Raw genomic sequence first — 26,988 nt, forward strand, 5'->3', positions numbered from 1 at the left:
CAGCATACTAACCCATAGAAAACACTTACTGAACAATGATTAGCAAATCCCTGCTTCTTATAAACCCGGAATGAAAAACATCCATAGAAAAACAGATAAAACAGCAACAGACATGAGTTTTAGATGATAAAACCTGAAATAAGAGAGAGAAGTAAGGGTAAACACCATATATTTCACATAAATCTCCCTATCCAATACCAACACATTTAAAATCAATTATAGATAATACAATTCTGCAGTGCCTCACGGATGAATTATGATGTGTTGCTATGACAATGAATACCCTTACTCTCCTGTGCTTTGAGAATTACCTTATTGTATACATAAGGAGTCTTTCTGTGGAGAGAAAATGTTGCACATTTAAACTGCCCATCAACACTGAAACATACCCCATATCTTTATTACCCATATTACAGGGCACACACAGCTCTCAAGTATGCTTGAGAAACTAAATGGAGCAATTAAAAAAACATGGAATAAAAGTGATAAAATGCATAAAAAATAAGTGAACTTGCATTGCATTTTACAAAAATTCAATAGCTCATGATTTTGGAACAATTCACTATAAAGTGCTAACTGGTTTGAGTTGAGGAAAGCACATCAGGTCTCTTTGAATGATCATCATACACATTACAGTACATTACACATAGGTACAGTAACAGCCAGTCAATAGGTAAGCAATTACCAACCAGAAGACATGGGCCACATTTCATTTATTAGTCCTTTAATAAGATAACTGCTTCCTTACTTTCCTTGTTAATGGTAATAATGAGAATCCTGCACTGGTTGCCAGGACAATGCCAATTACAAATGCTGGTGTTGTCACTGTACAGTTTCCTTCTCTCCTTGTAATTACATGCAATTCTCTGACATACAGTATCAAACTCTCAAGTCAAGGGTATCCTTCTAATCCTCTTATGGACAGGAATCCTTGAACAAAAGGGATGAGAATGTGAGGAGAGGAGCAATATTCCGGAGGAGTGCGGAGGTTGGGGCTGGCGAATCCCTCTAGAACTTCCTCCGGTTACCCCCTGCCCCCCCTCCTCCCCTCCCCCTGGAGTGGTGGGTTGGCCCGACAAAAGCAGGGATCTGTCCAGCTGATGCCTGCCTTCCTACAGGTCCTGAGAATCCACTGTTGTTCATTTCCCTCTCATTGGGAGGCATTTGTTTAAAAAAAGAAAAAAAGAAAATAAATTCTGGGGGCCAATAAACCCTCCCCCAGAATCCACCTAAACCTGATATCCACCCCACCCACCCCAATCCTAACCATAAAAAAGGTAAAAACAAGGTGTACTGCAGAATGGCTTTACTCCTCACAGTCTGTGGGGGGAGCTGGAGCCCCTGGGAGCTGAGGTGCGGTTGGTGGTCTTACGGCTGTTCTGTCGTGTCTGAGTCATCTTGGTGGCCGAAGGTCTCCGAGCATCAGGCTGGCGCCTCCCCTGGGGGCCCCTCCGCTTGCCCCTCTGCCCCGCACGGCCCCTTCTGGCCCCCGCTGGTCACTTGCGCGAGTGCAATGTGTCCTGGAACTTGGTGCTAGTGTAGCGCACGTGGAAGCCCTTCTTGTTGATGGTGTCGTCAGAGCGGAACTTGATCACAATGGAGTCTCCGGCAGAGTAGATCTCCTCTGGAGGCTGGGGGAATGGAGAATAACACAGTTATTCACCGCTGTCACCTTCCGTCACTCTCTGACTCAGTGTTTTTCAATTAAAAACAATGGTTATCTCCAAAAAAAGTTATAGATCCAGACTGAGGTGAATAGGGCAATGGAGGGGGTGGGCTGTTGGGAGTGAAGGATGACCACTTATTCTTATACAAATTCTATTACAAGCTTTCCACCTAACACTATAGTCTTAGTTTCCAGTTCACTCCAGCATTTATTTATTTTTTAGATAACTTTAAACAAAAATACTGAGAGAGTATTATGTACCCTCCAGTGCCTGCTAACATTTATTTATAGGAAAAGGCATTAGTATAGAAGCAGGGCTTATTATTGAAGTGTGTTAAATGAAATCAAGCTCTTCTCTGAAACATAGAGCTAACATTTAAATTCCCCTGTGCCCTCATTGTTCCAGCTCCCGCTGCAGCATCAGCACTGGCTGATTAGCTCTGTTACAGCTCAGTGCTGAAGACCCTGATAGCCTATCAGCAGCCAGCGAGGGCCTGCTCTTATCGAGTTCGCTGCTACAGAAGCAATACCCTCAGAACTCAGAGGAACACATCGACAAGAAAATGTAAAACTCTCAAGAACCCCGAAGCCAGTGTGAAAGGTTATCCAACTGCCAAAGCAAATTCTCGATTGGTTCTCAAAGTGTAGTTTTAATAGTGGTGCAGTGGTTCAATAAAAATAGACCCTAGAGAGAGAACTGCCAATATAGCTACATTGTTGGTGTACAGTAAGTTGTGTTTGGCAGAATAAGGCTCTTCAGTGGTCACAGCAGATGTTATGAGTGTGTTTACCCCTGAGCCACAGTAGCGCCCCAGGCGTGGGGACTTGGTGTCAGCTCCATCGAAGAGCTCCATGTAGTCATAGCCACAATCAGCCTCCTCCTCGATCTCAAAGGTCTGGAAGATGAGCTCCACCCCGTAGCCTTTCTCAGCCGAGATCACCCACTGGCAGTCAGACGCACCTGGGTAGTTATTGTCTCCAAACTGGGCATGGGAGTACAGGTCTTTGGTCTTGACCTCAGCCTTCATACGACCTCCACATTCTGGAGATAAAAGCATATCGACACATTTTTTGAGGGGACTCATCATTGACGAGGAGAAAATGCACACTTACGAGGTGGACAAGAGTGTGTATTGTTGTGACGGCAGGTACATATATACCTGCTGTGTGGGAGGCTTCAAAGCCTTTCTTCTGTACAGAGTTATCAGAGAAGAACCGGATGAACATCTTGTTGGCGGTGGACATGATTGGAGGGGGCTTCTTGGTGCCACAGTGGCGACCCAGGCTGGGGGCTTTGCCATCACGCCCGTCGTAGACCTCAATGTGGTCATAGGCACACTCCAGGTGGGCCTCCATGTCGATCTCATTGAAAGCCTGGGACATGACGGGAGAGAATGTGTTAAAATTCTCTCCATTTGAAGCACTACAGTATGAGACACAATGATAACCCATTTGGGGAAGTGTGTGTGTGAACAAATTTGAATGAAGAGCATAGGCTATAACTATAATATGTAAAAATAAGCAGTAAGTATGTGTTGTATAGACCAAGGCAAGCATTATGAACAGAAGAGGGAGCCATAAAATAGTTTCATGGCATTGAAGATGGCACAGCCAACAAAGAGGATGTGGTGCTCGGTACAGTGCAGTCCTCTTTGAGCTCTCCTTCAAAAAAACACAAACATACACACACACACACACACAAGCTGTATGTTGAGAGTGGGATGGGGACACATACGATTTTGATGCGATGGCCTGGGGTGGTGGAGAGTGCCCAGGTGCAGGCCTTCTTGCTGGGGTATTTATCTGGCCAATTGGGGCTTGTGATGGTGCCAGTCACGCTGTTGACAATGTGATCACAGCCGGCTGCAAAAACACATCCACAAAGTCAACATAGCTCGTCTGTATCATCACATCACCACACAGCTCAATGTTCAAACTCCAGTCAGGGACTGGCTCCACTGTTGTTCTTGGCACACAGGAGTGTGTACTTGTGCATCCTCACTCACTGGAAGAGGAAGACATTCCCCTAAAAATAACCTCCACAGTTCCAACCAGCTAGAATAAACCAGAACCAGAATCAATGTTTCTGTGGGTCTCAGTTTCAGTGTACAGGTGGCCACTCAGTACCTTCTTTGCAGTCATGTTTGTTCTCATGAAGCACAAAGCCACTTCTGCACTGACAACTGTAGCTCCCAAAGGTGTTGACGCACTCATGCTGGCAGCCTCCATTCTCCTTTGAGCACTCATCTTTGTCTGGGGACAAGAGGACTGTCACTTTCACATACACACCTGACCAAACAACTAATGATAATATAAAGACACACTAAGAGAAAGATACAGTATACACATTGTGGCAGGGGCTTACCTGAGAAGAACTGAGCTTTGAAGCCTTTTTTAGAGACTGTATTGTCTGACTTGAACTCGATGCGCATGTTGTTGTATTGAGAGGTGATGGCCTCTGGTTTTTCTGCACCACAGAATTTCCCATGTAGCCTTGAGTCTGCTGAGAGGCCACTGCGCACCTCAACATAGTCATACTTACACACCTGGCCAGACGGAAAATCAGGTGTTAAGGTAGCTACTTTAAAACATCACATCATTAAAGATTGATAAGTGCAACCATCACTTGCATTCATTTACGAGTCTTGGATTCAGGCAGTCACAAAACACAATAGAAGGAACACTCCTAATTATACACAGGATCGTGGCACCACTGAAGCCCATGAAGTCAGAACAAACCCACCCCGCGCTGAGTCATAATAACCCCGGTGCTCACGTCATTGCCCTCTGTCTCAAAGACGTCAAAGAGCAGGGTGATGCGGTATTGTGTGGGGGCCACCAGCTGCCAGATGCAGTTCTTGTTGGGGGGGTACTCCCTGGGCCAGCCTGGGCTGGTGATGGAGCCGTTCAACTTGGTGATGAAGCCTCCACATGCAGCTGCAGACAGGATATCCACAGCAGAGAAGACGAGGAGAATAATGAACAAGATGTGAATAAACTTCAATTATTGAATGATGCATGTATGAAATAAAACAAACTTCAAAATACCTTGTTGCCAATTATTATTTCTGGTAACTTCTGTACATAAAATGTCTTTGAGTACACCAGCAAATATCAGGATACACACACATGTTTCTTTGCCTACATTTTGAGAATGGGAGGTATCATATATATATATATATATATATATATATATATATATATATATATATATATATATACGTATATATATATATATATATATATGTATATATATATATTTCATGATTTAAGATTACTGCGTAGCAGAATGCTTCAGGAAAGAGCAAGTGTCACATAGGAAATAATCTCACAACTGTCTGACCAGCTGTCATCACAACGATATTCCCTGACCTTCTAATTCTGTGACATTATACACCAACTGTTGTGGGGTTTTACTCTCTCCCCGAAAGCTTAAACACGCAGTGATGTGTGTCATCCAAAAGGTTAAACAGGGTATTATTGAACCTACAGAATGAGGATCATGTTATAACAGACAGCCTCCATTTTTCACCAATAAGTGAAACAGAAATCTGTCAACCACAAGGTTTAAGATGGATATCATTATTTAACATCAGGAACATGTAGTACAGCTATCCTCCTCTAGAGGCAGACAGTGGTCAGGTTTTGAAAAGGACCATTGAACAGGTGAAATAATGAACCACTGCAACAGTGGTTGTTCTGTCCAGGAGGTAATGTGTGCCTCATTGCACACTTGCTTTGGGCTTTGGATAAAATGCGTGCTGTTGTGGATTAATTTTGATTTGGGTGAATCAAGTGTAACCTTGGTGGCATAAATCCAAATGTTACAAACTGTGAAGAACGCAAATCTCTGAAGGTTAATCTCCAACCCTTGTGGATTATTTTGTGTATTTCGGTGGCAGTGACGAAACAAAAACAGTGTTAACTGTATACATTACTTTTATAAGGGAATTGAGCAGGAAGTGGTCCGTATTCTCCTGTACTCACCCTCACAGCTGCGCTTGTCTGCAGCCAGCTCGTAGCCTGGGTCACAGGCACACTTGTAGCTGCCCAGTGTGTTGACACAGCGTTGCTCACAACGACCATTGTCTGGCTTGGAGCACTCATCCATCTCTGCAATGACAAAGAGATGTTAGCACCCCTTTAGCTGGCCTCTCAGCTCAATAGCCTACAAGTGCACCTCTCCAAAACAGGAGGTCACATAGAATGATGCGTCATAACACAACTAAATCACTCAAACTTCCTCAGTAATGGTTACGATACCCAGAACTTTGTCACTAGTTAAATAAGTCCAAAAGGTCCACAACCCTTGAGGTCTGACCTTTGAAAAAGTTGGCAGCGAAGCCGGCCTTGTTGACGGAGCCATCAGACACAAACTTCATCCATAGCTGGTTGGAGCTGGTCTTGATGTCATCTGGCTTGTCGTAACCACAGAAGCGGCCCAGCAGAGGGCTGTTCTCTGAGTGTCCATCTCTGACCTCCAGGTAGTCATAGGCACAACTGTCATGCCTCTCGATCTGAAGAAGGGACAGCATCAAGGAACCACAGTTTAGAGCTTCAAACCAAGAGCAATTCTATGCCATCTGCATTGTTCATACAAAAGACTATTGGAAGTTAGTATGTTTATTGCCACTGGACATTGAGGATGGGAAGAGGATAGTAGAGGCCTGCATCTCTTACCTCAAAGGACTGGAAGGTGAGGCCAACGTGGTAGCCCTGGGCCACAGAGATCTTCCATATGCACACCTTGTTGGGCCGATAGTCATCTGGGTAGTTGGGAGACTGGATCTGCCCATTGTCCTTCTTCACCTCCCCACCACAGATGGCTGAATGGGATAGATAATACAGATGTTGTCATAGATATCATCAGCATTGCCACATTTCTCTTGAGTAGTACAGTGTGTGGTGTCCATCAAGGTTTTCATCATTTCGATTAAATCACATAGTTCCCACACTCAAAACTGTCTGAACAGTCAGAACACCATCGTTTGAACAGTCTGAAATAATGTTGGTGAATATGAACTCCAGCCAGGATCAAATTATTACAGTGTTAAGTGGCTGACACATCAGTGGAGGGGCAGCCAAACGTGGGGATTTGAAACCTTGAGCTGCTTTGAGGCATATAGAGGAGGCTGTGGTCGCGGCTGACAGTCAGCTGAGCTGTGTTGTGTGCAGTGGAGCTGCTGTAAGCGCAGGGGATTGGGGTCTGACCGTACCTTCATAGATGGCGGAGAAGCCTTTTCCCACCCAGTTACTACTACTGCGGAACTCGATCCACAGGCGGCTGTCAGTGGAGATGATTGGCTCAGGCAACTTATCGCCACAGAAACGACCTGGATCACACACATCAGACCTCATCACACTCCATGCTTTAAGTCTGAACTACACTTTTCTCCTACTACTGCGTAAAAATTAGATGCACACAAGAATTAGCGTTTAGTCACAAAAATGTCAAGACATACTTTTGACTAATTTATACAGTTACATACCGGTAAGTTTAAGCTAAGATGCAGTTTTTCTTTTACCATTTTATACTGTATGTATGGGACTTTGTTTTTTCTATCCAATCCAGACCTTTCAAAGGGGCTTTCCTCGAGTATCCATCTCTGATCTCCACATGGTCATACCAACACAGGTGACTCCTGTACAGATCCATGGAGGTGAAGTTCAGGATGATCTTGAAAAAAACGAAGAGATCAGGGTTATGAATGAGGTAGGCTTTTTTTTTCAAAGCAGACAACATAAATCCAGTGCTGACACGATGGTGAACCCCATACAAGATCGCATTATCACTATCAAAACAGAGTTATCACCACTAAGCCACAATAAAAACAGAAAATACTTCTCCTCTAAGACTCATCCAAGTTTATACAATATCTCAGTCAGTTTCCATGGCCTCACGCCTCCCACCTTTTCTCCTGGCGTGACTGATATTCTCCAGATGCAGTGCATGTATGCTGAGTATCCGTTGGGGAAGCCAGGGGAGGAGAAGTTCCCACTGCTGTCCTGCAGACTATCCCCACATCCTATCCACAGAGACAGAGACACACATCAGCCAGTGGAGGGAACTGGCAATTAGTTATTGACTTGATAAGAGTCTAAGTAATCGATTCCAGCGGTAACATCAGAGAAGTGAGTCCCACAAAGGCTAGCTGCAGAGGACAGCTGCTTGATGCCACAATTATAATCCTGAATGTGAAGAGGAGGGCAACTCTTTCGTGTTCAAAGGCACATCTCTGGATGATATTCAACCTCATTCAGATGATAAGAGCAGAGAGGAAAAAACAGTACGAAACACATTGTCAGCGCATCCTCTTAAAATACACCCAACCCACTATAAACCCAGCCTTCGGGAAGACATAATGTGTTATGTACATTCTGCCAGTTAAAACCTCCCGCAGGCCAACGGGTTAAATCAACAATGCTACAGGGGATAATTCCTAATAGTATATATGGCTTGGGGCACAATGCTCTAAGATTATGGTGAACAGCCTAACAGCTTTTTACCCCATGGAGGAGAGCATTATAACAGAGGAGAGAAAAAGATCAAGAGAATGGTTCATGGTTGTCTACCTCGGAGACAATCCTCAGGTTATTACCTTCCTGCTTACTTCACCTTCCTCTGCTTCAATGGGAGTAAGAAAAACATCTCCCTCAACTGTTTACGTTCATTGCCTCCCCAAAGGCCGGTGTCCAAGGCTGAGCATATTAAAAAATAGGAGGCGTGACCTCTGTCTAATAACACTTTGGCACTTTGGCTGGTGGTAAACCATTAACAAGCATTCTGCACTCTGTAGGGATGACAAATGCTCCCAGGAATGTTGTGTGAGTGGGGATTCACTGCGCTTTAAGGAGCATTTTCCAGAAAAGGAACACGTAGGGAGACTCCCTCCTGCATCCCAGTGCTGTGCGCCACATCATCCACCCGCTTGTAATCCACTGAGAGAATTCGTCACAGGGCAAACTCACTCACTCACACACACGCCTACTCACCCGGCTCTGCCAATGAGAACCGTGCACTTAAAACCACATCCACCAGTCCAGCATGGCGTTTATTCACCATGTCTTAATGTGGTTCTGACAACCCAGTTCTCCATGTCTGACCTACAATTAACTCTCTGACATCAGTTTGATTTTATGAGTGACTATTCCAAACATGTATTCCAAACACTATTCCAATCTGTTTATTCAATACATGGAACTTATCTGTAGGTGTTCTTGCTGCCTCAGCTATAAAAAACATTTCTAAAGCAAATAAACTATTGGAAAAACATCAGGGTTGAATGTTTCCCTTTAGAGCACTTCTACAGTTTACATTGTAAATGTCATGATCTCTGGACCCAACAACAGTGTTGTTGATTCCCAGCCATCCTTCTAGTCATTGTCCTCTTGAGAACAGCTGTTCCTTTGCATCTATCTGGGAAAGAGTGATGACAAACTTCCTGTCCTGGGGCACTGTTTACACTTCTTCCCCTGGCCTGGGAGTCACGGCAACCGTAACCAAGGAACTAGGCCACATCAATGGTAGATGCTCAGCTATTTCTATACAGCGTGTACTGGCTACATCTGATAAAGGAAAGGAGAGTTCCTTCACAGTGATATGTGACACATAAGCAAAAAAACAGATAAACAAGACGAGAGCAACAAACTAGCAGTGGCTATCTTACAAAATGTTTACAGTAATTGTGTTGCTCTTACTGGAACATTTGTAGAGTTTGCGGGCCTGTGTGATATCCCCTTTGCTTAGCCTCGTCCTCTGGCCAATGGGAGGTCTCACTCCATTGACATCATAGCGTGGCAGGATAGTGTCCAGGAAGATCCCTCTGCAATTAAGGAGAAGAGACCACTGTTGGATGAAAACATAAAAAAAACAAGAAGGCACATATACACAAACACACACAGTCTCAGGGAGACATGTTAATTGAAAGATGTGGTGGGAGCTAATCAGATTCACAAACACCTGTCCACTGACCGTATGCATTATTCAGTAATCTACTATAGGCACTGACATCATGGATGCATCAGGCCACTGCACTGCTCAAGCTCTGCTTGTATGAGTCTGGCAGTCTGCCACTGGAGACAGAGCCATGATGAAACTATGGAGACAGTCAGGACACTGGGGTACACACACTTAGTATTGGATCCGCTTTTAGGATAAAATTACGGTAAAAATGGCAAGACGACAGCTCAGATAAGCAGTGACAATGATCTGTCTTAACAAATAATTTAAAAAAAAGAAAAGAAAAAAGAAAAAATGTAAACAAGGCTCTAGTTAAGTAGAATCTTACAAAATTGTTGTTGATATGGTGCCGAGACACCAGACACGTGCTGGAGCATTCTGTTAGTTAAGAGTGTGGACAGTGTGTGATGCCAAGCCTGGCTGCCCACTCACTGGTTCTCATCAGTGACCTCAGTCTGGACGAGTGGACGGAGTGGATCCACACTCATTAGTGGATCTGTGACCCCTGACCTATAGCAACAATGTCAAAAACAATGACATAACTGCCCATATTGTTACATAGTCAACCAACAGACTGTTCCTGGTCACCTCCTTGGTTCTCAGAATGTCCTCCTCAGGGAGCAGAGGTCATACATATGACCTTTGGGGTTAACACTGACCTCACTCTGACCTCACCCATGTGTGCCGTTCACAACGAAAAACACTAACAACACTAAGAAGACCGACTCTAAACTCTACACCCTTCTATTGCAGGGTATTGTAATGGGGAAATCCAAAACGGGTATCGGTATTGAAGTTGCTGACGTGAACAAAAACAACAGCATAAGAAATATCGGCCCAAAGACTTAGAAGAATAATGATTAGAAAGTACAAAATCACACCATTGTGGCTTGAATTTAGCTTGAAAAGGAGTTCAGAAGGGTTGATGCTGAAAACCACCCAGCCCCTTTCACACCACTTTCTCACTTGACACTTTGCTAGTTTATCATGTCGTTTTCTCTCTGCAATGGCGAGCAAAGGCCTGCTCCCTCGTCGTTCCCATGGTGATGTGCCCATCAACGGCAGACATCTGCAAACAGAGCAGCCTGAGCTAACAGTTTACGCGCTGCCTGCCTGCCTGCCTTCCTGCCTGCCTGCTTGGCTGTCTTCTTCCAGGAGCCCGTAGGCTGGCTGCCGGTGAACAACGACACTCCAGCCGGTGTCAGAGCAGACAAAGGACACACTGGCAGGTCTTTATTTGAGTTGGCTCTGCTCCATGCACCAGGCCTGAAAAATGTCCCCAGATCAGGGGGGGGCGGGTAAAGCCTAGGGTCGGGGTAACAAGGCCCAGACAAAAAGCATGTGGAGCTGCCTTGCTTGTCCCCAGGAGACACTTCAAAACATGAGGGCTGGCCATGAAATCTTCCCAACAACATCCTCAGCAAAGGGCCTGGATTCCCACGGTGATTTACAGTAAAAAACGCTGTGCAAACACACAAGCTTATAATGGGCAAACAAATGACAACATTGGAACAGGTAAATCAGCCAATCTGCATTCAAGGAAAGTGTAAAGAGGATCACAAACTTAAGTGACTTAAGAAAAGCTTACAGGAGCCCCTTGTCTCCAAATAAGGTGCTCTGAAAATACTGGCCATGCTCTTTCTCAATACCAGCTGTTACATTCTCATCCCTAAATTGTGAAATATAGCCACACCCCAGGCTATATATGACAGGATGTAATGAAAGTGGAAGGAAACAGAATGAATGAAGGTGGGATGAAAAGTGTCAACCATAAACCATCTTCACTGCCATCCCGTGTCAAGCACATTCTCAGTACAGTTTAAAACGTCAGTGGGCCAGACAGATCATTCTGTTCAGTGGCCTGGCAGAGGGTTTGCGCGACCCCCCCCCACCCCCTCCTAGTAGAGAAAGAATCTCTCTCTCTGCTTCCCAGAATCCGGTTGCCACGAGCGCATGGCAGTTTATTTGGGAAGAGGTCCAGATAGTGAAGCTGCAATAGAAGGCATGGAGGAGAGGGCCAGGCATGGTGAAAAAGGAAAGGGCTGAAAAATAAGAACAAAAGAAGAGCTAACAGCTGGTTCTCATATCAGAGCTGTGTAGTAATGATCAGGGTTTGGCGTCGCTCTTCTCCAGAGCTCTAACTTGCGTGTGCCCATGCTCACATTTCAGTCGCGCAGGAGAGCTGGAGGCTGTCAAAACCATTCCTGCTATAAGAAAAGGGGCATTGAGTTGGAACAACAAACACTAAGTCGTCTCTACTGATAGAAAATGTCTCATTTTGTTTATCCAGAACATCTTGCCATGGGAGTGAGGATCGAATTGCACCTTCAATGTAAACCAAAAATATAAACCCATCATACACACATGCCTTACACATGCCTTAGAAAGATGTCATCGAGCCAATTTGATTTACGTAATTACGATGATGAGATCACAGTTCAGTGCACTCCTTTGGTTTTCCTGGTATCCAACTGTAAACAGACACTTTTGCTGAACTGCCGTGCATGTTGACATGCATGTTTTTATAGAGGCTGGTCCAAGCCTCAGACAGCCCCCAATGACACCACCGTTTCAGTCTCAGTCTCTGGGACAGTGAAGACAGCATTTGGAGAGACCTACAGATACATTAAACAGGGAGTCTGGGACAGAAATGAGGTCGGCTGGCACACAGGGACACTCTGGCACAGTGGAGTATCATTAAGATTATGACACATTCGTTGCTCTTTCTAAAGGCCAGAAGGACATTTGTCAGTTACGTGAATCATGAATAGCGGTACGTAACAGTGCTAAGAGAGTTTGTGTGGAGAACTAGGATGACTGGTGCTCAAATGTTATAGTGCTTCAAAGACTAATAATGCTAAAGAGAAAATCTGAGACAATAAGCTTCATCCACATGTGCATTGGAATATTTTGAACTAGCTGAACTACCCTATCCAAAAATGCATGCATCTGACTTGTATTGCCTAGACAAAACATAAAGGACCTCTCGAAATCAAATACTTGCACAATCTAAAGCACATGGACAGAATGCACCTGAAAATAGGATCCATTATTATTGATTCAATACTCTCAGTATAAGACACTTGCAAACATGTTAAGCCAAAGTGAGAAAACGTACAGATGTTTCTCTACATCTCTGCACCTAAACTCTTTAAAGTGATCATTAGTGGTTGACCTATTTAGTGCTAGCACATGGGGTAGACCTGACATTTTTTATAACACCTGGGGGCTATGAAGCTAAACAGCACACACCTTAGGATTAAGTTATAAGCGCCTGTGGAAGCGTGGTATGTCAGATCATGTTGCGTACGATCAAAGCGTTCTCCTCAAAGAGCCTTCTGTGGCATAATGAGGCGGTCGGCGGTATGAGAGGAGAGCTTTTACAAGGAGCTTCGCAGACAGATGTATGAAAGTGCTGTGCAGTCTGATACCATGCAGCAAGACCACTGGATCTGGGGATCAATGTGGAGATTTACTGGGCTGCCGCCATGGCAGCAGGAGCCAACCAGAGGTGGCTTAATTGGAAAAGGCTGTGGGTAAGAGCTGGCTCACCAAAGTTTAGACACAATCAAACTGTCTCCACCAAATGAAACATCCACCATTATTGAAACAGCATGTCCACCGAGTTAAGAAAGGCGACATACCTAGAGAGGCTCCCCATGCACTGGAACACAAGATGATGACTTTTTTTCTAATTCAATGTCGCCTACAGTATACTGAAAATCTCTGTACATTTTGAAGACTGTCATTATTTCTATATTCAATTTGCTGGTGACTTTTAAATGTTCAGTTCTCTGTACTACAATGCTCTAAGTGGAGGCGGGTGGGGTTATATGGGGGGTGGGCTGGGAGGGTTTTTTTGTTTAAAGAAATAGAAAAATGGAAGGAAGATATTGTTTTATTGTCCATTGTAAGATTTCCATTTTTTCCTTCAATAAAAACATTAATGTGTAAAAAAGAAAGGCGACATGCTAGGCGAGTCTATTCTTATATACTATCTGTATGACAGATTAAGGGCCTTGGTAACCCAGGCTCAAGTTTGTGTGAATTGATTTTTGTTGGTGCCTCTCTACAAGAACAGAGCATGGAGAAACTAGACAAGGCAGGCATGTGACTATTACAAGAACAATGTGTCTCTGGATGTATTTCTTAGCAAAACCTGGAAAGCGGAAACATGGCTAGAATTGAAACATACAGAACTGTCGTCCTGCTCTTATGGCCCCACAAAAAGCTAAATGGACCGGATATGTCAAATCTAATGACTTAAGTACAATATTTTGTCACTAACTGAAATCCAATTACAAGGACAAATCATATAATCCTGTCTGCGTCTCATTTACCATCATGTCTGAGCACTCCCAGAGCCTCTCCACTGCATCTTAAAATGCAAGCGGCGACTGTTAGAAGAGTTAAAACATCTGAGCCAAAATAAACTTCAGCAGAAGAGAGAAGACACTCCCAAGCCAAGGAGCCATATTTTTCGGCAGCTGTTTTTTTCTTAAAGGCAAGGCACCAACACTTCCATGAGGTCCATCAATGACTTTTGTCCTGACTTTTGTCCTGTATCCCTGTACTTCTAAACCACATCCAGCAAGGAGCAGGCATAACAGTTAAAGTGACAGTCATACAGGCAGAACAGTTAAAGTGAGCCATGGCAGACATGACTGGATTCTGTCCCCCTAGGCTATGACTGGTTAGTTTTCATTAATCATCACTTCTACACTTCTACTTATGTTTCTTCGCACAAGCCCGAGGAAAAAGTCACCCCTCTCTAAAATGAAACAAAATAATGGAATAAACAGCATGTCGAAACAGAATGACGAATAGATTTGACCAACAGTAAAAGCAATGAAACACCAACATGGAAAACAGATCTAAAAAGAGAGAATAAGTCAGGCTGTGAGTCTGCTCTTTCTGACCTAGACTGCAACTGGTTTCCATGATGTCTGTTCTGTATGAACAGGAACTTGGCACAGTTCCTACCTTGAGAATGTATTCCTGGCATAATGCATGATGCTGTCAAAGTCATACACTTCACCCAGAGAGTCCACCTCCCCTGGCTCCATCTTCAAAAAGTTATACTCTTGACCTGTGGAAAGAAGCATAACATGATCAGAAATACAAGCCCCTCCTATATATATATATATATATATATATATATATGGCAAAGGTGAGCCACTTCCCTCTAAGAGAGAACTATGTTAATGACAGAATCAGAGGATGAACTTGGAGTCTCATGTCAATCAAATGAAATCAGCTCATCTAACACTGCATCCCTCCATTCCTCCCTTTGGTATGGGCTTGTCTTACCTGGCTGAATGTTGTCTCTGATGATGCTGACGTGTTCATCTCGATCGGGCCGTGTGTGCTCGTGCCAGAAGCCAATCACATGGCCCAACTCATGAACCACTATACCAAACTTGTCACAGTTCTTCCCAATGGAGATGGCCTGGGGACCGCCTCCCCTGCGGCCCACATAGGAGCAGCAACTGTAGTCAGACACACACAGATCAGGACCAGGTCAACAGGCTATGCCCAAGACGGTGGTAACTAGCAACACATGAATGCAGACAAGTCACATTCATCTTAATGCATCTGAAAATGTTAAGCAAGACATTTGTTGAACTGACATATGTTATAAAAAGGGTAATCTTCCCTACCGTAAGTGACACATGAACAAACAGCATTATTGCAACAGCTTTGCTAACACGTTACAGACAAAATGACATGAGGTGACCATACAACCTAGTACAGGCATGACATTCATGGAGGTTTGCAGCACTGTAAACGGGTGTTCCAGCGAGTGACGGCGGAGGCTGACTGAGTGACTGCAGGACTCTCTCTCTCGCTCTCTGACATGAAAGGCTCAGTGTGGGAGCCTGGTCCACTGGCACACACCGCGCCCCTGTGGGCCAACCAGTTGCTCTCTAATTACTGTGAGCCCAGACAGGCTCTCCTGAGACATGCCTTGAACTTTGCACAGGACAGATGGGGCCTGCTGAATATGCAACAGGGCAAGGCATTCCCACTGCTAACCACCACCGCCTGCGTGGATAATGTCATCCCTGTTACTCTGGAGGGCAGTTACCAGGCTAAAAATGGCTATCAACAGCTGGGTGGAAAAAGGGCAGTTTATGCTCAACATCCGCTCTTTAGTATGCTCTTCATGTTACGGGACACATATGCAGCCACTAGATTAATAATGCTATGAACTTTGCTACACTTTGGGTCTGAGTTCATTGAGGTAAAACATGCAAGGCTGGTCACAGATAGAATATGTCGAATGGAATGTGAACGGAAGGCGTATGGTGCAGCTAAGGAGGTCTCCCCTGGATGCCATTCAAAAGACCACATGTGTGACACAAGTGCTCAGTGACAGATGTAGCAGGACTATGAGGCACAGGATGCATTCCTCAGAACTGAATGGACGTCTTTCGCAGGACTGGCAGGGGGCTGCAATTACCACAACTCATGCAGACAGACTGTGGACAGAGAGGATGAGCAAGTACTAAAGGCTGCTGACGAGGACGTAAGGAAAAGTACTTAAGCGATAAATCATTAGAGCTGTGGAGAAAGGAGGGTCATCGGTGAGCAGGCTGACCAACTTCACTTCCTTTCAGGGAACAGGGGCTCCCTGTGGACTTACCCGCACGGCCGGTAGGTGAAGACAATGTAGCTCTCCTCTTGAGTCCTCTCTATAAAGGTCACACAGGTGTGCTTCTCCCAGTGACGCATCGCCTGGCGGAATATGGCCCGCTGGCTGCCTGAATGTGGTGACAGGAAGGGGGAAGATCACTGAAGCTGACTAAAAGCCTTGCACACAGGGGGACAATTAGCCATGTTGACAGTGTGCTAGTGACATGTGATTACGAGAAAAGTACTACTTCCTTGATTATTGATTCCGATATAGCTGCAAAGAAAGACACTATGTTTATAGGTAATGAAATACTGGGGGGCTCAAGTAAAGTGAGTGGCTTTCAACTGCCAACTTTAAGAAGGGAATCTACCACACAGGAGAGCAGAAAAAAAAGTAGCTTCATGACATCCAATATTACTGTTAATCTGAGACATACCACTGAAATTCCCACTGATGACATATGGAATGACCCCTTCAGGCCACACCCTCTCAGGTCTGGAGGTCGCCGCCCTTTTCCTGCGGTGCGCTCCTTGCCGGTTTGGCACCGCTCCGTTTCGACTGGTGCCATTGGCAGGAGACCCTGTCATTCACAACCAGCCAATAGTGAGGTTTGTATAAAGTGTAATCACACACCATCAAATTAAGTTAATGTGAAAGTGCAACTCTAAAAGGGAAAGTGCAACCCCAACTGCCTTTTTGTGGAATCTAAGGCTAAACAATTTATGGCTACATAATTTATATGATTGTGTCAGATTTAACTGTTATGAGACTAGAGAGGCCAGTTTTCATAGTAAATGATAAAAAACAATAAACTGGAGGGCATTTGAGACTACAAATATTCATCGTTCCTAAATGGTTTGGAAATGATGGTGCACGTGTGGAGCATGCTGTAACGGCTGTTGAGTGTTGTTACGACATAAATACTGCTGATAAATATGTGCCTGTTTATAACAGGTGCTGCGGCCAACCAGCTGCTGGAGTGAAGCCATCACCTGGTGCTGAGCATTTCATGCAACATGTACATCTCATTGGCAGATGATCTGTGAGAGTCAAAGCTTTCTTGCATAATTGGCCCTTTGAAAACTATTTGTATAAACCAGATGTGCCATTTTCCCTGGACATATTTCTTTTAGCAGTTGGGACTCAGCTATCTCCAACAGCACAACATTCCAACAAAATCTAACTTCTATACAAATGAGTCTACAAGAGAATGCAGTAAGGCATATCATGGGAGAAGCATTGCTGTGTTAATACTACAGTCTCAGTGACATGACTAGCTCATCCCCAGAGCCCTTTATTCACCTGTGTCTGTGTGATTAAAGATCTGGACGGTCCTTTGGGCCAAGTTTATTATTCGGTCCACCTTAAACATGCGTAAGTCCTCTTCATCCAGAGCAATGTCTCCCCAAAAGGCAGCTGAAACACAGAGACAGAGAGAGAGAGAGCGAGAGAGAGAGAGAGAAAGATAGCTTGTCAGACAGATTTAAGCCGTCTCTATAGAATTGTGCATCATTTGGTACCACCCATTAGCCTCAAGCTTTTCTTGCTCTGTAGTCAGAAAACTATGTATAAGACATTGGCGGCAATTCATCGGGTGAAAACACTCAGTCCATGTCTTGGCCCCTCTTTCCCTCTTCCTCTCTCTCTAACAGAGACACACAGAGTTGTGAAACAGCAGTTATGTGACCTGTTGTTTGAGTAGCAGGAGTGCTGTCTGTCTGCATCTTAGAGTTCTATAGGGAAGGGAATATTCATGCAGGACATTCAATATAGGTCATATGAAATCAATTAATGAGATGTTAGATCCACATGCCCCAGATGGGCTAGATCAAACCAGTTTCAGTTGAGAATAGTGTAGGCACTGAGTGAGATGTACACTTAGGGTCCTAATAACCTCGAGCAGATCTGATATAGTGTCTCTATACTGTATATAGGGCACCTTGAACAAGTAATAGCTTTTTAATGAGGCCAAGGAGAAGGAAAAATAACCAAACACTTTATGAGGAATGTGCTTTATGAGATTTCTTGCTAAATGCCCTATTTCTGTGGCAGTGAGGGTAGGAGTCCTTTCCATAGAGACAGGCCGCTCTGTTTTACAAGCTTTTAACACCAGCACGTTTGCAGAATTTACGGCCTGTCTTGTGTGCAGGAGTGTGTGGGGGGGGGGGTGTGGGGTGGCAGTGTTAACCATGTCTGAGCAGAAGATGAGAGCAGGCATACTGTGTGTGTGTGTGTGTGTGTGTGTGTGTGTGTGTGTGTGTGTGTGTGTGTGTGTGTGTGTGTATGGTGGGAATGCATTCTGCTTGTGGTGCCACATAGTGCTTTGCTGTGGCTTGAGTAGTCAAGTAGTACCCATGAGTACAGTATTGCTTAATGAGAAAACAAATCCAGTCCAATAAATAGTGAGAGATAATTACCAGCATGTCAGAGTTTTGTCAGAGCTTTCAAGTGTTTTCGGGGATTGTGGTTGTTTTTAGAACATTCAAAACCAAGGAAAAGCTGTCCTATAACTGAGCGATCATTGGTCTGTGCAAAACTGTCAGATGGTGGTGTGTGTGTTTGTGTGTGTGTGTGTGAGAGAGAGAGAGAAAAAAAAAAAGGAGAGAAATTACAATAGAGAAAGAGAGGAAAAAAAACTTGGCTTGTGTCCCCCCCATTATTGAAACAATATGTAGCTCTCCGGGATGCAGCCCCAGTATCCCACTAGCAACAGTCAGGGTCGGGATGGGCATGCTGGAGAGCGGCTGGGTTAGGAGGGATAGAAGCTAATGACAGGCAGCTATAAGAAAGGTGTAGATCTCTGCCTGCAAGATAGGGCATGCATCCACGCACACAGGACAGGTTTTAAATACCAGAGGTCAAAGGGATCCTCTCATTTGCTCTCACAAAAACTCTAAATCTCTGTGACCAAATCCTGCTGACACATAACAGGCTATTCATAATAAGCCCTGAAACTGAAACTCTGTGCCAAGAACTGATCAGTGCAAGCTACCAGATGTCCATAGAGTATGCAATGGCTACACAACTGTCTCCTTTCTCTTTTATCCTTTTATTCGTTTATTTTATTGTTACTTCTTTGATTCCAAGTACTGACTGTTTTTAAAGATGGACAACACTCTAGAACTCTATAAATTTAGATCTGAAGTCACAGAGAGACAGTAAGTGCTATGATAAATATTTCCAAAATAATCTGCTTTCCACATTGGCAGATGAAAATGGGGGGAAATATAGAGGACCAATGCACTTTTACACAATAATACACTCAGTGACAAGCACAACAATACACTCGGTTATAAGCAGTGATTTATTGGCCCAATGCTGGCTGTCACTAACCCCACAACAAGGTGCAGGCCTGTCCCTCCCCCTGCCCCCACCCCAGAGCCTCCACAGTGGGCTAATGTACTCTCTGTCCATGGCTGAGCACCAATCAGCCACAACCATGCTGGAGACAAGCTGTTAATCCAGCGTGTCATTGTTCTCTGACAACAGCCAAGATTGAAGTGAGCAAATGCATAGGCCCTCGGCATTAGGACACATTTCCCTCAGGCTTCCCAGTCGTCGTGGAGACGCTGCAGGTTTATGGAAAGTCTTGAAGGGATTGTGAATTAATCCCCATGTCTCCTGGCTTTAATTATCCACAGACACAGAATCTCTGGAATCCTCAATATGGAGCGCTGGGGTTGAGTGAAGGACAGAAGGACATGACAATGTCAGTGGTACAAGCCTAGTGAAGAACAGAACACGAGCAAAGAAAGACCACCGTTTCATATTAAAGTCCTTGTGAAGGAAGGAGAGAGAGAGAGGGAGAGAGAGAGAGAGAGAGAGAGGCAGACAGACAGATGGACGGACAGACAGATAGACAGATAGACAGATGGGAGCAGATCATCATTGAGCACAGTTCTGCCAATCTCTTACTAGCAACATTCATTACCTAATGACAACAGCTGCAGCTATGGTATTAATATCTACAGGAATCCAAAGGATGAGCTATTTGGTAATATCCACTGTTATCATTCCAGTCTGAGCATGACCTGGGACTGATGTTCATCAGTTAATAAACACACATATCTATTGTAGGACTGAACCCACAAACAGGGGATTTCCATCCACATGCCATTCTCAATAATATGGAGGTGCAAAACTCATTTCTCATCAGACTGTTTTGACAAACTGGACAGATAAAAGGGACTGTTGGTGAGATGTTTGATGGATTGTACCTTGTGCATGAGACAGTGCCCCCCCATCCCCCATGGCTAGAAAGAATGTCTTTAGATAATCTTAAAACCATCATAATCCCTCTCATCTCAGATTACCCCCAATTAATCAGCCTGTCCCGTCAAGATTACACACAAGATCTCTATATCAAATTAAACCACATTGATTCATGTAACACCCTCACTGTCAGACAGCGTGACTGACACTGTACTGTTAATTCTCCTTGCATGACTATGAGGCCACCACATCTGGTACAGAAACACTACAATAACAACCCTCATCTCCAACACCAACCACCACAGAACAGTCAGCTCTGGTCAAGAGCGGGTTGCAGGCGATTTAAGGACAAGACATAACACTACCCCCTCAGTTTTCCTGTAGAAAAGTTATATTTTCCCATCAAAGAACCTGAAACGAGGAGTAGAAAATAACAGCAGTAACCACCAGTGTGTCTAAAACGCATCACAATGGCAAGGCAACGCCTCTCACAGTTCTCACAGGGTGTTTTGAAACAAACGTTGCATTTGAATTCCAAAAGAATCCGATAGTGTATTGCGTGAAGTTGATTACCATCTAATGACAAGTATCACTTTTCAGGTTTCATTCTGTCCTTCAGCCCTATCTGACTCCACACTGCTGGCAACAGTGGGGCCGAGTGATACAGTGTAGTCATTGTGCCTTCAGACTTGGTATCTTAAAAATACTTCAGGGAAAAACAAAAACACAGGCACCATGAATAGAGAGGTAAATAGTGTCTATGAAAAGCTTATAACTACAGGTGATTGGTGGTGTTGAGGAGGGTGGGAGTCGTGTCAATATTGTACCCCTCTCCTTCTGTAAAAACATGCTCCAGCTGTTATTCTTCAGCAATTTCTTACCTTCACATTTCCGAACACTGTAATTTGAGCCTGAGGTTCACTTGTCTGCTCATTTCAAAGGTAACTAAGGTATAATTAGGAGAGGTTCCAGAGCAGCCTCAAGCCAAAGCCCTGGAGTCAAGAAAGAGATTATTTTCCAATAAAAGCCTGAGTCTCATCAGAAACAGCAGAGATCAAGAGTTACTGCCACCCCCAGCAGAGTTCCAGTCTTATTATTGCCACCATGAAGACAGCTTTAGCTGAGGAGGAAACACTTCCAGAGCATTGTTTTCCTTTCACATTTCACACTAAACCAAGCTCATTAGGATTTCCCACATCTAGCCATTATCACTAGTGATGACTAAGTTAACATCAAAGGAATTCCCCAAGAACAGTTTGCCAGCCATATGTTCAATTTCATTCCAATAATATATTCAATTGATTTGAGTTGATCAATTGATCATCAGAAAGAGCTCATTATGTAGCTAGTAATTGCAACCAATTAAATATTTCTCTCTGTTTCTGGTAATGTGTTAAATTCATCTTTTCAATGCATTGCATGGCTAGTCCACACCACCATAGCTAAAGTTAAAACAGAAATCTGATGAGATGAGAGAAGAATGGCTTGGGACAGGGTCAGACCAGACGTCATTAGTAAATCTAAGATAAATCAAAAAGTATTCCATGAATAAGTGGCTGCCATCACGCAAGCAAAACAATAATACTTTTAAAGAATTTACTACAGGAAGGACGAGCCTAACTAAATTACAAATGGGCCTGAATTGTAAAAAGTCCCCTTTTGCCTGTTTAGCTTCTCATTATGGTTGCTTAATTGGGCGTGCTTTAGGTCATTTAAATGAGCACTCCCAAAGCATTTGTTATTACTTAGCACTGTGACAACAAACGCATTGTTCCCACTAATGCACCAAGATTATGCCCAAACCATGCCTCTTTAATCACCTGAAACCTACTGGAGAGAAGCTGGTGAATGTGGTGTAAACAACACAGGGGGCTGGGTTGAACACAGTATGTTCAGGACTACCTTTAAATGATAATGATGTCCTTAGCTTTCAATGGACAGGTCCTAATTAACTAAAAGTAATGTTCCTCATTGTCATTTTGATCATCCATCCCAATGCTCTCCCCATGACAGACATTTGCAAAATAAACACTTTTCATTTCAACGACACACACGTTTTTCCCACTACAGCCATTTAACAAATACATATTCATGCTTTTTCATATTCACTATGACCACCTTTAATGAAGAATGCACTGCAGTAAGTGCTCATGCAGGATCTGAACCCTTGAGTAATACATGTGGGCACCGTCAGTGTCTGCCAACAAAACAGGGCTTCAAGCTGCAAGCTCCCTCTGACTTACACTCTCAGCAGCTGAAGGCACCGGAAACGGATCAGGGCTGGACCATATCCAAATAGATACTCTTAAAATGACAAGGGACTGACTGTCATCCAAACATCCCTCATCAGCCTATGCTCTTCTGTTTATTATCAAGTCTGGGGCTAGCACATACCCAAACCTCTAACACAGAGTGAGAATGGTTAAAGGCATGGGTGACTGCACGCCTGCATTCCTGGTGGTAGTAAACAGCCCATAGATAGGCTGCCAATCCCCAGTGAATGGTCTGCACTCACCTCACCTGCACTGGCGTGGCCGGCATGCACTCCACCTCCCCGGCCAGCAGTAGTCTCCCCTGGCATAGGGTGAATGACCTACAGTCTGTGGGAATTGGAACTACTCCGGTCAGTCAGAGGGGATAGGAGGCAGGAGGGGCCCGGGGGAGACAGGAAAACCACTTGCATAAGAGGGGACAGGGGGTTTCTTGAGGCTGGTCTCCTCACCCTCTCTCAAGTACAGGCCTCTTGGTACCGCTACATCAGAGGCGCTCAAATGCCAGGCAAGGCCTCCGGGAGTCCACAGAGTTTAAACCAGCAGAGCTGTATTAAGTGATGTCAGTGTATGTCAGACAGAGTATGATATGATTTTAATTTCCACATTATACTGTACTGCAAATGCAATATTGAACAGGCAAGAAACTCTACAGTAGATTAAGTCTGCTGATGTCTGCTCCATAAATTAATTAATTGGCAAATGTCAATGTCAAGTCAGTTTACGCTCTCCTCAAGATCTATCATTATTTAAATAGGAGACATTGAGTGTGACTTGCTCTCATACATTTTTCATATAGAAAATGAGTGGATCTAATCTCAATGGGTTCTTAGAATCTCAAATGAGTTGTTGGGATGCTGCCAAGCTTAGAACTCTGAACTGACATTTTCCATCAGTTAACTGTCTGCTACAGATGGCTGTTCCAATAATATTACAGACAACTCAAGTGAATAGATGTAATTATACAAGTTTTAATTAATGACAAGTGTCATTAGTCTCAAAGCACTTTAAACTTGAAAATATTATTTTCTCAAGGCCACACAAATAGGACACAGTGTTTGCATGAACACAAAGTAGGTCTTTAATTAGACAATGTTTGTATATTTTCAATTCTAAACATTCTTTACGGCAAGCTACTGTGTTGTCTTACAATATGGCAAACACACTCGAACTAAAGCTGCATGGTTCTACAGTATGCTGACCTTGAAAGCAGTAAACACTAAACAGCTATCAAATTGACTAAAAAGGACAAATCGATTCAGGGAACACTACACCACTGTCCATTTCTGACTGGTTGTCCCCTTTTGCTCCCTTGTGTACGTAATTGAATGAAGGAGTGAGTGAGTGAGTGAGTGAAGGAGTGAGTGAGTTAGTCAGAAAGGGAGTCAGTGAGAGTGGGTTACCAGTTAGTGTGAGGTCTACTGGGCAACTGGGCATCGGCCAACCTCTTGAAATTGAGCTGAATCACAGGTGCACCAGATAATTGGAAAAAGAGTGCAAGTTGGATCAATGTCAGCATTCCCCTGGATTATCTAACAAATGCAGCAGGGCAGGTGGGTGTAAGAAGCTGGGGAGTAGGGGGTTGGGAGGGCTGACTTCAGGAGGGTGGAATATGCACTTGAGGAAAGAGTAAACATAATTAAATTAATTATGCCATGGCTGGTCTCTCATTATTGTTCACATGAATGATTATTTCTTGACTTATGATTGGCATTGGCAACTGCTTCCAAATGAACCAGAGCATTTTCTTTTTGGTCCATGTTTGTTTTCCTGGTGTTTTCTTTTTGCTAATGTATCTAGGAATGTGGTATCATGTGAGCTCAATAGGATAAGACACATGCTTGAAAATAATTGGTCAAGAAAAATAGCCACCATGGACCTTTGAACAACAAACACTTTAAACGGCATCTGTGCCTTTCTACATTCTATGTTTTGGACCCCACTCTGGAGCTCTCTGGCTGTTTATGCTTCAGAGGGTCTCCTAATCATAAAACATGTAATCCTTCATGTGCGTGTCATTTCCCACATTCTATTATTTAAGATACGTTCAGTTAAGCATAACAATTTGTCCTAACCAGGGATGAGTTGTACAAACGCCTTGCTTAATTTGCTCCACTATGTTGTAATATAAACACATAGAAGAGAAAGGGAAGCAACCACTTAACCACGTAAGCTACATGAAATCTGAGCAATCTGTGATGCATTCTGTATTGCAACACATCAATTAAAATGTTCTTCCTCTAGAGAACAGTGGGCTGGTAATATCTACAATAAGATAATCCAAGCCATTGGACCAAAACCGTAATAAGACTTTACTCATCCCCAGATCGATCCTGTCAGTACAGAAAATCGAGGCACACAATCACCAAACCATTTTAAGTATTAGTAAGAACTTCCACGACTTCCAGGAGTTATAGATCATTTCCAAAATAAGTTTTAACCTGAATACTGTTACCAGACGGAAAACAGAATCTTGGCAAATTCCCCACAGGGATTTGGCAATTTCACACAAACACTGTACAATGAAAACTGAGATATGCTCATGTAAACTGGAATTTGATGGGAATGACTGAACCAACATAATTTCAAGTATTTTTTTAATCTTGAAAACAGATGATCAGATTTCTTCGGCAGGACTGTGATTAAATATGACCCATAGCCTAAGGCAACCGCTAGCTTATGATAGAGCAATTGCATGGAGATGTGGAGCATGAAATACACCTGGTGTGGAGGAGACCACTGAAGTCACTTTGTTTTCAGCGGTCGCGTGAGTAGCCGGTGAAGTGGACGTCATTTTGCGCAATGACAAAACCAGGTGGGGAACACAGCCTCATAATAAAATACAAAAAAATCTATTTATTTCCTAATGAAATTAGCCTGATATACGACAGAATGTAAAATCTGTAGACAGTTACCATAGGTTATGGGTACCGACAACTGGCTGATAGTGATTTACTGTTTTCCAAAGCTTCCAAAAATCATTATACAAAAGCTCATACAATATTCTGAGAATGTCATATTTCCAACAACCCCGCACAATGATCATATATAATCAGAGATAAACTATAGTTAGTAATACGCCGAACATACCGAAAAAAATAAACTTTTTTTAATGTTTTGAAAATTATACCCAACGATACATTGAGCATGTTTTTCCGCTTATTTAACATCAATGAGATACATCTCTCTAAAGAAAACTATACAAACTATATTTGACTATGCACGGCATGTAAATGCACATGAACCGGTAAAAGAAAAACTATGAGAAAAGGGAAAAGAAGCAAGATAAATGTTACTAAATCCCTTTCGAAACTCGATTCACCGCTGTCATCTGTAAATGCATTCCCCCCACTGACCACAGGTTCCCAAACACACAAAAGCATTTCGTGGCATGTTTTACTTCCACATAAATACAAGGTAAGGAGCATTCCAAAAGCTTACCAGCTTTACAGGGATCCTTATAATCGATCACATCTGAGGTGGCAGAGGGCTCCACATAGTAGCTTGGTTCAATTGGTTCCAAATCGATCGCCGATATCATGCGAAAGCAGGATAGAAGAAACAAACACCTCGTTGAGAGATCCATGATTCTGGAGTGGGGGTACAGCAAAAGACGAGAAATACAGAGGTAAAGAAAAAGAGGGACGAGAGAGGGACAGGGGAGGGAGAAAATGGGAGGTTTTTTGGGGAAATGAGATCTCTCCGGAGGGCGGGTTTAAAATCGGAGCTCAGCCTCTCTACAATGTCTTGATTCCGGGGCAGTGATTCGCTCCTCCAGCCGTGCTCCGGGCTTGTGCATTGCCTGCAAACTTTGGTGATCGTGGCACATCACACAGGGATTGAGAACTCTTCTCTGAGAGTCGGAAGGCAATGTGTACCACTTCTCTGGTCATTTGGGAAATTTGAAATGTTCACTCAGTAAAACAATTATTAACATAACAGTTATCTGAGAATGATGAATTGGATAGAAAAGGCAGGATGGAGTAAATAAACCTATTCAAATCATGTGGGGGAAATGCCCAAATTGTTTGAATTGTAATCATATCAACATGTTGTGAGGACACCCCTGGAATTAAATACTGTGGTCTCTCTCTCTCTCACTCTCTCTCACACACACACACACGCGCGCGCGCACACACACGCACCCACGCGCGCGCGCGCACACACACACACACACACACACACACACACACACACACACACACACACACACACACATTTGTTGTGGGCATGTCCACATCAC

At 43.7% G+C, this 26,988-nt stretch overlaps 1 protein-coding gene across 1 annotated transcript; it reads right to left on the bottom strand.

Annotated features, from left to right (window-relative positions):
• Positions 1-374: 374 nt before the first annotated feature.
• On the bottom strand, positions 375-26,374 carry bmp1a (bone morphogenetic protein 1a). The gene is made up of 20 exons (XM_080530976.1): positions 26,187-26,374; positions 17,566-17,679; positions 16,700-16,843; positions 16,273-16,390; positions 14,937-15,115; positions 14,610-14,715; positions 9,365-9,489; positions 7,577-7,692; positions 7,241-7,343; positions 6,883-6,999; positions 6,347-6,492; positions 5,988-6,183; positions 5,654-5,779; positions 4,443-4,603; positions 4,032-4,212; positions 3,794-3,919; positions 3,402-3,529; positions 2,827-3,040; positions 2,458-2,708; positions 375-1,631 (listed from the first exon to the last, which is right to left on the bottom strand). The coding sequence occupies exons 1-20, from the start codon at positions 26,329-26,331 to the stop codon at positions 1,497-1,499; spliced, it is 2,931 nt and encodes a 976-aa protein (XP_080387102.1). The 5' UTR covers positions 26,332-26,374; the 3' UTR covers positions 375-1,496.
• Between the last annotated feature and the right edge of the window lie 614 nt (positions 26,375-26,988).

The sequence above is a fragment of the Nansenia antarctica genome (genome assembly GCF_963989245.1).
Source record: "Nansenia antarctica genome assembly, chromosome: 5".
NCBI lineage: Eukaryota > Metazoa > Chordata > Actinopteri > Argentiniformes > Microstomatidae > Nansenia > Nansenia antarctica.